General features: G+C 35.6%; 1 protein-coding gene across 2 annotated transcripts in view; it reads right to left on the reverse strand.

Moving 5' to 3' along the window:
* ME1 (malic enzyme 1) overlaps positions 1 to 13,226 on the reverse strand; it is a 180,993-nt gene that overhangs the window by 38,740 nt on the left and 129,027 nt on the right. For both annotated transcript variants that reach the window (XM_053913887.1, XM_024576670.4), the window contains exon 7: positions 9,358 to 9,467. In XM_053913887.1, the coding sequence (XP_053769862.1) occupies positions 9,358 to 9,467 (110 nt within the window). The remainder of the gene's footprint in view (positions 1 to 9,357; positions 9,468 to 13,226) is intronic.

The following is a 13,226-nucleotide window of genomic DNA, read 5'->3' on the forward strand; positions in this document are numbered from 1 at the left end:
CCCTTGGCTTTGAAATAGCCTGAGTTCTCATTCTGTCTGCAAGAAGTCTCCTAATCCCTTGGCTGCCTTACTTCCCTTGCCTGACTTAAGCCTGAAGCAATAACAGAGGGCAGTGCAGTCCTGTGCTGGGAGGGGCGGATTCCCTGGGGAATCAGGCCTAACAAAAATACATACATTCCTGTGAAACCTACTTAATTTGTACCCTCAGTTTAAGAGATAAGGGTCCAGACCTGAGATGAGTCTGGCTCCTAAAGTTTTATGGGCCTCTAACTAATTGGCTGTAACTCAGAATAAGCCCTCAAAGTTCTCTGTAAATCATGTATTGTTTAACCCTTACTGGCTGACAATGATTGATGAGCTTTATCTGTATTCCTGTGTGAATGAACCTAATAGAAGCCCATGGAGAGAGAGGCTCTGGGCCCTTCTCCCCTTTGAGAGAAGCGGCCACCTTTCCTCCGCAAGCAGATCATGTCTTGGTAGTCTTTTTCTTCATCCATGGCGGACCCGGGGGGCTGCGTTAAAGCCCCCCAACACATAATAATATGAGTTTTCACAATAAATTATTCCAAAATAACTTTTGTTTTGAGATTGACAACTAAACTTTTAGTCAATCAGAGAAAGAAGGGCTAATGTTTGTCTTTGTACTATCAATGTGTTTTAAAGAATACTTAGTGTTTAACATTGTAAGTAAGCTACTGAAGAGATTGTCTTCTTAAAATTTTAGAAACTTCTATTTGTATTTGTGTATAATACAACTTTAACACTAAAATGAGTCACCAGTTAGTTACGCTGTGTTTTTGCTACGGTTATTAAATGTCAGTCTTAAAGAGTCATCCCTACTAATAAAATAACTTATTTGATTATAATTACTATATATAACTAGTAAGGACACTGACATGTAATCTAATAACTGTAACCCTCATGTGCTAATAAATAAATAGACCAGGTAAAGTACAGGGACTAGAAGCAGCAGGGGGAGGAGTAAATCAGTTTAGGCAGGGCCACGGCACTTAGAATGCATTCCCTGAGCACAGCACTGAAGTGTTAGTGTGAGAGGCCCCGGGCCTCGGACAGCAGCGTACATTGTACTGCACAAGAAAAGCATGTGCAAAGACATGGAGGCAGGAATCAGTGTTAAAAATGAAAGACCGAACACATAATATAGTTTTCTTTCTTCCCAAAAAACTCAATTGAAACAACAGAAAGGAGATTTTTTTTTTCTTAATCAAGGACACCAAGAGAAGAGAATAGCATTAAAATTTTAGGAGCTGGAGGGCAGATGGGCAAATGGCAACTGACTTAGTAGACTTGAAAAGTTGGATCCTTGGCCAGTCATGGGGAATTCTAAGAAGCAATCATATTGATAGAGCAAAAGCCTCAAAAGGCCTAGGTATAGGAGGTACGAAGTACCTCAGGAAGCGGGTGGGGGGGTGAAGAAGAGGCTAATAACAGGAGGCTAGTCAAAAATCTGTTAAGTATGCATACCCCAGATATCCTTCCCTGACCTCCTAGCAGACCACTGATGCTCCCACACTGAGGTCTAGAAAAAAACTCAAAGTTTATTTTCAAGAGAGGGTCTCTAGACTATAAGACACCAGGAATAACTGTGTGCAATGATGCCACACTTGTAAACAAGAAGATTAATTGAAAGTTTATATACAGTATAGAGACCTCCCATTCTTCTCCCACTTGGCTCAAAGAACAATGGCAGAAAGCTAATCCTAACAGAAATTTAGTATCTGAAGAGAAATTGGAAAAATCTGTTCTGTGGAATCTGAGAGGTGTTAAGAGAAAAGAACCAGACTGGCAAGGAGGATTTCTTGAAGAAATAGCTCAACCAACTCACCTGATGGTATAGTGCTAGAATAGAAGCTCCATTTGTATACTGAGCCTCCCAAAATGTAAAATGAGAGGGAACGTAGAAAATAGTGAAACTGTAAGTATTACAGTGTTGCTGAAGCAAACACAGCTTATTAGAATGTAAAGTGATATGCAGCTAGGAAGTGTCAGGATGAGATCATATAGTGCCTTCTGATACATATTCATAGTAACTACAAATATTTATGTAACTACGTATCATTATAACTTATTATAGGTATCAAGTTGTTGCTGAAAGATTCTAAATCCAGAGGGCAGTGGGATGAATTGATTTGAGTTATGAGGCTGGTGATAACTAGACAAATTAGGACACTAAAATCTTTGATTTATATTCTTATAATTTTTTTCTATACCTAATATATGCAAATTCAAGAGAATTTTATAAAAAATATCTCAAGCCATGCTTATTACTATATTTTCATCACTTAAAACTATCTTATGATTATCTCACTATATCAATAATATATATGTTTTAAAATATTTCATATAATATTCCACAGTATAGATATGTGATCACTTATTTATCCAAACCTTTATTTCTGGACATTTAGATTATTCTGATTTTTTGTATCAAAAATAAGATTACAATAAATATGCTTATCTGAACAGACATTTTTCCAAAGAAGATACACTAATGGCCAACAGGTATATGAGCAGTAACTCAACATACTAATCATCAGGGAAATGCAAAAAAAACCCACAATGAAGTATCACCTCACACTATTTGTATGACTATTACTAAAAGGTAAGATAACAAGTGCTGGCATGGACGTGGAGAAAAGGGAACCCTTGTGTACTGTTGGTATAAATGTAAACTGGTGGAGTGACTATGGAAAACAATATGAAGGTTCCTCGAAAAAATTAAAAAAGAACAACCCTACAACCCAGCAATTCTACTTCTAGACATTTATCTGAAGAAAATGAAATCACTGTCTCAAAAATAAAGTATCTGCTACCTCCATGTTCACTGAAGCATTATTTACAATTGCCAAGATATGAACACAACATAACTGCCCGCCAATGGATGAATGGGTAAAGAAAATACAATGTGTGACAATGAAATATTACTCAGCCACAGAAAAGAAAGAATTCCTATCATTTGTGACGACAGGGATGAACCTAGAGAGCACTATGCTAAGTGACATATATCAGACACAGAAACACAAATACTGTATGATCTCACTTATATGTTGAATCTACAACAACAATCCAAACTCATGGATACAGAGAACAGACTGGGGCTGCCAGAGGCTGGGGGTGAAGGATGGGCTAAATGAGTGAAGAGGGTCAAAATATACAAACTTCCAGTTTTAAGACAAATAAGTCCTGGGATACGGTATACAACATGGTGACTATAGCTAACAATACTGTATTTGAAAGTTGTTGAGAGTAAATCTTAAAGAAAAAAACTATAACTGTATGTGGTGATACGTGTTAACTAAATTTATTGTGGTAATCATTTTGCAATATATACATATACCAAATCATTATGTTATACAACTAAAACCAATATAATGTTCCACGTCAATTATATCTGTTTTAAAAATGAAAAAATATTTAAAATAAAAAATAAATATCCTTGTACATTTGTTTTACACATCTTTACTTGCTCAGGATAAATTGCTAAAAACAGATTATTGGAAAAAAGATCTGAATGTTTTCAAGGTGTTTGACACAAATTGCTTCTCCAGGAGTTCTAGTAATTTATAATTCCATCTTGAATGTATGAGAGTGCTCATTTTCTTAAAAACATCATTAACAGTTGGGATGATAATAAAAATCTTTGCCAGATTAATAGAAAATACCAGCTTCTGCTGTTTCATATGCTTTTTTAAAACTTAGTGGTATGGTTAAACTTTAAAATATGTTTTCTGGCCAATGGTATTCATTCTTTTGTAAAATGTCTGTTTGATCATGTATGATTTTTATCTTTTCAATTATCAAAGCATTTTGTATAAGATTAGTATACATTTACCTTATTTTAAAAAACTTTAACAATCAAATTAGGAGCCAAAGAGGCTATTAAGAGGGGAAGAAAACCTCTTTTTGCAGCTGATTTTAAATGACCAGAGGTAAGATCTACAATTTGGTGAATTTGCTAAAGTTTGATGGTCTCCAGGTTATTTAATTAAATGCCCAATTTCTTCATAGATTTAATTCACACATTTTTTCGGTGAAAAATAATTTATAATTAGAATGCATAAAGGTCTAAATAAATTTTTAATCAAAATATCATTTAAGATGATTTCAGATCGCTAATAGAGTAGAATTTTAAGTATTTTTTAAGTCAAATATTTTCATAAAATATTATCTTTAAATAACACACTGTTGAAAAAAAAAAGAAAATTTCCCCAAAGCTACAGTGTAAAAACATTTATTTACATTGTAAGACTGTAATAGTTACATAATTATTTTTGTTGGCACTGGAAGGATATTTCTATACCCACAGTGGGGAAACTATTACACTTGTGGGCAAAATGGTAAAAACATAAGGTTAAAAAGGTAAAATGGAAACACATGGGAAAAATGTGTCATGAATGACACTATTTTGGGTATGAGAAATGCACAAAATGGTTTGGTCATTTCTAGTCAGAAATCTAGTAACTTGCCAAAGTTTTCTTTCATTAGAGATTAGATTCATTTTTCTCAAATCATTCTTTTTGTTGACTAAGGTAATAATACTCTAACACTCCTATATGAAAGTAAATAGACTATGTACATGAAGATTATATTTTATGGCAGATTAGTGGGAATGAAAAACCAGTTATTGAATGCCTCCACTGGGAATCTGCTGGAGAGAATACTCTGCTATGAGTCCTCAGGGAAACCCCACACGCTCTTGGCCTTGACTTGGCATCTACCTCTGATTTCTTGTGCTCCTGACTAATTCTGATGCAGCCCAGGTCTTGACATCTAAATTCTCTGCCTTAGTTGATAAGAATTCTTACCCTAATTCCTAACTGTTAATTTTGTTTGATGGTTGTAATTTAGCATTCTTTTTCTTTGATATCTATTAATTCTGCATAATGTTTCAAAATTATGTAACACTGGTTTTTAATTTCTGTGGGACCTACAAATTCAAAAAATATAGACTATTTAAAAAAGGACAGTATAGGTTTGTTCAACAGTTAATTGGTTGCTATTTTAGGGACCACTGCAAAGTGAATTACTAAGTAACTTTGAGACATTGAGTTATATAGCTTATGTTTGTAGCATCAAAGATACTCTATAATTTATACACATACCTTGTATCTTCAAGTAAGGGTAACCATCTAATTTTGTATTTCCTTTCTGATATCCTCCAAATATTCACTTCTTATGAATAAAATACTCAAAAAGAAGTTTAATACAAAACAGAAGAAAACAAAGTTCAAATTATGTAGGATCTTTGTCATGAAAATGGCAGTAATGTAACAATACAACCAACATCACAAAGGATTTGAGGAAAAAGATTGACCAATTACTCTGGTGTGTTTCAAAGGCATAAAGAGATTCATTGTGTTTATTTCATTATTTATTTGTTTGTTTATTTCCTCATCCAAGGACATTTTCCCATTGCTTTTTTTTTTTAAGAGACTGGAGAGAGAGAGGAACATTGATGTGAGAGAGATACACCAATCTACTGCCTTATTGTATGTGCCCCACCTGGGACTAGAACCCACAAACTGGGTATGTGCCCTGATGAGGAATTGAACCTGTGACTACAGCGTGACACTCCAACCAACAGAGCCACATTGGCCAGGGCCAGATTCATTGTTTCTAAACACATTATATATTCATAACTATGTCATACTAAAGAACTTTAGCATAGTGAATTTTTTATTTTTTTAAAATTTGTACTCTTAACCATTTTTTATTACAGTTTCCATTCAAATTATATTTATATAGTACAGTTGATAGGGTATTTTCAGAAATAATTATTTTGTCCTCAATATAAACTCTATAAGAGAAACATTATCATCCCCATTTTATATTCAAACTTTTCTTTGACTACCTCATTTCCAATGGCATCCATCTTATTTTACTGTGGTGACCTTCCTGCTTAGTTTCATCTTGATGCTTACTATCACTCATAACCAATCTTTCTTGGAAGTACTACATTAGCATGCTTCACTCATAGTCTACAATCTCCTACCTTTCCAGTTCTTTATTCAGTTACCCCCATTATAACTATTATTTAACTAATGGGACAGTTTAGGCCATTTTGCCCTATCTCTCTGTCCTTTTATGTCTAATTCCTTCCCTGTCCAGGTTAGTGCTATGACAATCACTTTAACCTTGGCTCTTATCCCATTACCCTTTCTTTGAACAAGTACAGTAAAACATCCAGCCTAGATACATCCAACTGACCATCTCAGCCCTGCTTATTCCTAAGCTCTTGAGCTCAAGCTGCTCAGCCTGGTGCCACGATATATTTGTGATATTCAAGTTCAACTGGATCCTCAACACCCAGGATTACTGAATCCTTTTGTGTTACATAGTCAGCGGCTCTCTAGTTCTCTCCAGCAGTTCTTTCAGACCTCCTTTATTCTCATCAAACTTCTGATCCTATCTTTTGTTTCAAAGAAAACAGTAAGATATTATGTAACTTTCTGCCACAGATAAGAAAACCAAGTCAGAGAGGTAAGTAAATTTATCAAAGTCTACAACTAGTAAGAGGCAAAGCAAATCGGTCTGACTCCAGAGTCCAAGGTCTTACCATCTACATGTTACAATGTCTTTCATTTTTCTCATTCTCAGTTACTGACCTGCCATTCTACCAGTTTGTCAAGACAGAAACCTAGGCTCCATCTGTGACTCTTTCCTCAACTTTATCATCAACAACCAATCATCTGTTTATTTCTATCTTCACTGGCATTTTCCCAGAACAAGGCACCATCATCATGTATTTGGATTATAGAAACATCCTTTACATTTGCTCCCACTCAATCTCTTCTCCACACTCTAAACAATGTGAGCATTCTCTCCAAATTCAAACCTACCTTAGCCAGCCTAACTCCTACTTCAACTCTCATCAACTCTTTTAAACTCAGTCCTTTAGACTAGAGATGGGCAAACTCTTTCTGTGCATGGTGAGATAGTAAATATTTTAGGGTTTGTGGTCATATGGAATTTGTCCCAGACCTAACTCTGCTGTTCAGCACAAAAGCAATCATAAACAATGCATGAACAAGTGGGCATAACTATGTTGCAATAAAACTTTACAAAAACAGACAGTGGGCTGAATTGGGCCCACAGGCTGTAGTTTGCCAACCCTTGCTTTAGCCATACTGCATCCATTCATTCCACTAGCATTAAGTACTTCCATGGACTAGGCACCGTGTTAATGGCAAGGGATATAGTGACGAGTAAAACAACATGTTCCTTGTCCTTCGTGGAACTTAAAATTTAGTGAAGACAGAGATATTAATTTTTAAATTCCATAAATACATAATACTCTTACTGCCACAAAGGAAAAATAAACAGTGTCACGAGAGCCGACAGTACATGGGTTTGACCCAGACACAGTGATCCAGATTTTCTGAGGAAGGTTATGCTTCAGGGAAGATTTAAAGAGCAGCAGGGAGAATATTCTGGGAAGAGAGATCAGCATTTGTGCAGACACTGCAATAGGAAGAAGGCTGGCTCATTCTGGACCTGAAAAAGGATGTTATGCCTGGAATGGCAAAAAAAAAAAAGAGGTTGGAGAGGGAGGTAGGGATCAGCCCATGCATTCTGGGCCATATTTATGATTTTCATCTTTATCCTAAGTGAAATTAAAGTATTCTAAGGGAGAAATGGGATGACTAGCTATTCATAACAAAAAGAAAACTTTGGTTTGTTCATCACTAAATCCTCAGCCCCTGGTAAACTGTAAAGAATGTATGCAGATAACACTGAGGAAGGGAAGCAAAAGTAAATGTAGAAAGATTTCTTAGGAAAATATCCATTGCTTAGGAGAGATGATAGTAATTTACATTAGGGTTATTAAGAGAAATCTATGAGACAGAATTTTACCATAGAAAACTCAGGGGGATTTAGTGATAAACTGAATTTGGCAGTGAGAGGTGAAGAAGACAGAAAGATATGAGGAATTCACTGAGAAGGAGAAGACTATGAGAAGATCAGGTTTAGTGGGGAAATAAGAGTTTGACTTTGGGAAGGTTGAGTATGAGATAAATTTGAGATATCCCAGAGGAGACTTTCAATAACCAAATGGGTATATGGACCTGGAATTCAAAGATATCAGGGCTAGAAATGTAAACCTGCTAGTAGAATATATACCTAAGAAGATAGAATAGTACAGAGAGAAAAGGGCCTGGGATTTAGTATTGAGTATTTTGTCATTTAACGGTCAGTCAGAAAAGGATGAACCTGAAAAAAAAAGGGAACGCACAGAGAGGCTCAAAGAAAGACAGCAGAGAGTTGTGACAAGTGAGTCAGCAGAAGAGAGTATTCTAGGGAAGCAAGTGAGCTTAACAACGTTAATGTTGCTGAGAATTCCAGTAAGATAAACACTAAACAATGTCCACTGGGGTGAGTGCAATGGAAACCATTTGTGATCTTTCAAGGTGCTGACACTCATTATGGTCTTCCTCCTTAGGTCCTCTGCCTGTCCTTCTCCCTCCACCTGCCCTTAAAGGAACAGGAGCAGTAGGGTTCTTTTTGCGAGGATTTGGATTTGGGGGCAGGGTGGTTGGCTAGGTATGGATTGAGAGATGGTTGAAAAAGAAGGGTTTAAAGGAAAAAAACAGGTAACATAGACAAAAGGAGGTAGCCAAGAATTTATAGTATATCAAAGGCAAATAGTAAAAAGCAGTAGACTGTGTATACAGGCAGCTTTTGCTTGGGTGAAGCTTAGAAAGTGTGGCTGAGGTAAAGGCTAAAGAGAAAAGTATATACACTCTTATTGTAAGCAATGAACAATACATTTTCATACATTTCAGTTTTTGGTTAGCTATAATCACTGGGGGTTTCATCAGATTTCAGGGAGCTCATTCTCTAGCTCATGGATTATATGGTACATTCTAGAGACACAGAGTACTTTTCTCAAATATAAGAAAGTGAACGAGAAGTAATGAATGGAATCATCAAATGTAATTTTTGGCATTTAACTGATATTTAGTATATATTTATTGAATTTGATCATTGTAAAATTATGAACTAATTTTAGCAGACATGTTATTCTTTTTAAATTTTTTTAATTAAAGTATAATCAGCATACAATATTAGTTTCAGGTGTAAACACAGTGATTCCACATTAGATACCTTACAATGCGGTAACCACAGTAAGTCTAGTAACCATCTGTCACCATAGAGAGCTATTATGCTATTACTGACTATCTTCCCTCTGCTCTGCATTGCACCCCCATAGCTTCTTAATCTTATACCTAGGAATTTGTACCTCTTATTTGCTTTCACCTTTTTCACCCATCAATCCCCTCCCCATGGCAACCATCGGGACATACTGTTCTTAACCCATATGCAGTGAAATTTTACCTTGAATATCATCATTGAATGTGCAATACTGATTTTGATACTTGTTCAGGAGACGAAATGCATTTCTATTGGCAAAATCTTCAAACTGAATAAGGCAATTCATGCCATACCTATGGGATAAAACATTTACATTAAAAGAGGTTAATGAAATAACATTTAAAAATAAACCTTTAAAAGTAGCCTATAGAAAAGGCAAAACATTTTTTGGCAAAACAGGAAAAAGGCAGAACAGGTCCTATCTTGCTACTTGGTGTAAATATGTGATACAATGCATGTTCAGCAAACATTTGGTGCATGTTTTCTACAGAAAAAGCATTATGTTGGTATCGTGAAATACTACAAAGGTAATAATAAAAATGTGGCCCTTACCATCAGAGAATTTAAGATGTAATGGAAACTAAATATTTTGAAATAAATAAAAAGCAATGCAAAAGGGGTATACACAGGAGTTATAGATGATAAGGGGGCAGCTGTTACTTCTTTTGGGCTCACAGAGCAGGTAACAAATAAACTGAGTTGTAATGAACAGTTATGATTTCAAAAGTTGAAATGTGGGGTTTTATACACTTAGTAAATAGCAGAAGCAAAATAACTGAGGTGAAAGTTAGAGAAGAAAAAATTGTTCAAAAATAAGTCAAGACTGGCTATAATGTGGTGATGCAAAGTGAAAGATAAGGCCAGAATTTTATGCTGGGAACCTTAAAATTCTAGCCTAAGATTCTAGCTTTTATTCCCTATTTATGGCTAAGCACCAAAAGGCTTTGAGCCTTGAACTATACAGGATGGATTTTTGTTTCTGAAATTAACTTACTTGTCTGTCCCTTTATTCATGATTATCCATCCCCTTATCCATCCAAGGCAAGAGAAATTAAAATTAGTGATAAGCCAAGTATCTAAGAATTGCCAGAGAAAGCCATATAGCTACAGGCATCCTTGCTAATATGGGGTTCCCACTGCCACCCTAGTTGTGATCCCTTTTACATGTCCGTGGTCAGCCGCCACCTCTATTACATCCACTGGCTATCCCTAACCTTCCTCAATCCTTTTATATCTGGACCTCTCCATTTGTCTCATACTTCCTGGAATAGTAAAGGCATAATGCATGACTTCCCTCAACTGTTCTCTGCATCTCTATCATTAGCTCTATTCCTCAGGCCTCAGTGGACAAGGTGTTCTCTTCCTGGTTCCAGGTGACTCCCTGCTGGTGCTCACATTCTCACTCCAGTTGAGAGGGAGCCTTCCCAATTAGCTCCCTCTCTCACTTAACACTTCCTTCTTCTGGACAAGTTCCTCTGATCTGATCACTGAGCTTGAATCTCTCATTAAAGAGAAAGAGTTCTCTTGACCCTATGTTTTTCTACCTTTCCATTTAATGTACTTGAAATAGTGGTTTATAGTCTCTCTCTTACTTACTTCTCAGTCCCCTACAGTTTACCTTTGCCCTCATGACTTTACTAGAATTTCTGTTCTGAAGTTAAAATATTTCCTGATTAAAAATCCAATGAATACTGTTTCAGTCCTTAATCTATTAGCGCTCTTTGTTGCATGGTGACTGTCTTTTTTCCTTGAAACTTTATTCCCTATATTTCTGTGAAATCATGTTTTTCTGTGCCTTTTCCCAAACCTCCAATCATTTCTTCTTTTACCTTGTGGAATCCTTAGCCCTTAAACACTGGTGTTTCTCACAAGTCTACCCTTGTTCCACTGTGTGTCTGTGTGTGTCCTGATAGACTCTCAACCACGCTCATGGTTTTAATCAACTATAAACACTGACTACCAAATACGTACTTATAGTCTAGCCCTGTGAACCCCAGACTTGTCTATCCCATGGCCAGCTGGATTATTTCATTGGAATGTACCTCACACTGAAAAGTCCAAAATTGAATTCACTATATTCCCACAATACCCATAAGTACTCAACAAATACTTGTTGAATTGATATAATTTATAAATATTCTCTCATTTAATCTCAAGGTACAGTTTTATACACAAAGAAAGCCTTCAGCAACTGGTAAACTGGGGAGGGGAGATTTGCATAATTTCTCTACTATTTAGCAAGAAACAAAAACAAGTTCCTTTCATTTATTTTTAAAGCATAGGCACTAAGTAGGTTACAAAAGTTTTCTGTATCAATTATTTTTATGAATGAAATTAAAAACATTAGCCTAGTCCAAACAAGATTTTTTTAAAAAACTTAGTTACTACTTTAAGACTCTAACACATTTTTCTCTTTTGATTGAATTCTCAAATATAAGCAGAAATTTTCAAATGTAAATCATAATTATTCTTATAATTTTTCTTCATTTTTAACTTCCCCTTCTTTAAAAATATTTATTTTCTACAGTTGCCTAAGAAAACAAATTCCTATGAAACTGCTATTTTTTTCATCAGCATTAAAATTTTTTCCTCATATGTTCCTCTTCCATTTCCTTTTCTTTCTATCAAAGTCTTTTTGGTAATGTTACTTATTTGCTCAGAAGAGTTTCTATGATAGTCCATTAGGTCTTCAAAAGAAATAATATTTTACAGATGGCCAATAGGCACATGAAAAGATGTTCAACATCACTAATCATTAAGGGGATGTAAATCAAAACCTCAATGAGATATCCCCTCACACCTGTTAAAATGGCTATCATCAGAAAGACAATAAATAAAAAGCTGTGGAGAAAAGGGAAGGCTTGTACACTGTTGGTGGGATTGTAAATCAATGTAGCCACTAAGTAAAATGGTATGATGATTCCTCAAAAAATTAAGAAGAGAACCACCATATTCAGTTAGTACACTTCTGGATTTGTATCTGAAGAATGTAAAAACACTAATTCGAAAAAATATATATACCCCCATATTCATTGCAGCATTATTTACAATAGCCAAACAAAATAAACTTAAGTGTCCATCAATGGATGAATGGATGAAGATGTGAGATATACAAATATGATACTGTGTGCTGGAGGAAGAGTCAGTGGAACAGATGAAAGATGGGGCTAGAGACAGAGAGAAGAGTACTTCAGAATTTAAGACCTTGGCAATAGAACTTTTAGGCCATTAGCTTCTTCCTCTTAATTCATATGTTATTAGCTATTTTTTGCTCATGTATACATAGTGTAATACTACTCAGCCATAAAAAAGAATAAAATCTTGTTATTTGCGACAACATGGATGTACCACAAGGATATAATGCTACGTGAAATCAGTCAGAAGGAAAAAAGACAAATATCCTATGATTTCACCCATATGTGTAATCTTAAAAAATAAAGCAAAACAAACTCACAGATGCAGAGAACAGACAGGTGGTTACCAGAGGGAAAGGGGATTGGGATATGGGGAATAGGGATAAAGGGCGTCAGGTGCACAACGATGGTCACTAGACTTTTGGAGGTCTACAAATCACTTTGTAATTTATACAGATGTCAAATTATAATGTACTCCTGAAACTTATATAATTAAAAAATAGTAGTACTCTCATGGTAAAAAAAATATTTCGGCCCAAATAAAAATAATAAGACAATTCCTATATGAGCAAAGAATAGCTAACAAAATATGAATTATGAGGAAGAAGTTAATGGTCTAAAAGTTCTATTGCCAAGATTTTAAATTCTGAAATACTCCTCTCTGTCCCTACGCCTGTTTTCCATCTGTTCCACTAACTCTTTCTCTAGCATATAGTATCTTCATCCTAGTCCTTCCTTTCCTCCTAATTCATTCCATCTTACTTCACCTATGAATGCCAAAGACGGTGATTTCAGCAGTGCACTGGCCGTCTCCCTAGACTCCCTTGTCCCCTTGCTTTCCCTCACTCTGAATAACTCCCTCAGTCCACTTAGACGGCACATATGTCCATGCTATCGAGTCCCAGCCAGGGACCTTAA

This window comes from Desmodus rotundus, chromosome 11, assembly GCF_022682495.2.
Source record: "Desmodus rotundus isolate HL8 chromosome 11, HLdesRot8A.1, whole genome shotgun sequence".
Classification (NCBI taxonomy): Eukaryota; Metazoa; Chordata; class Mammalia; order Chiroptera; family Phyllostomidae; genus Desmodus; species Desmodus rotundus.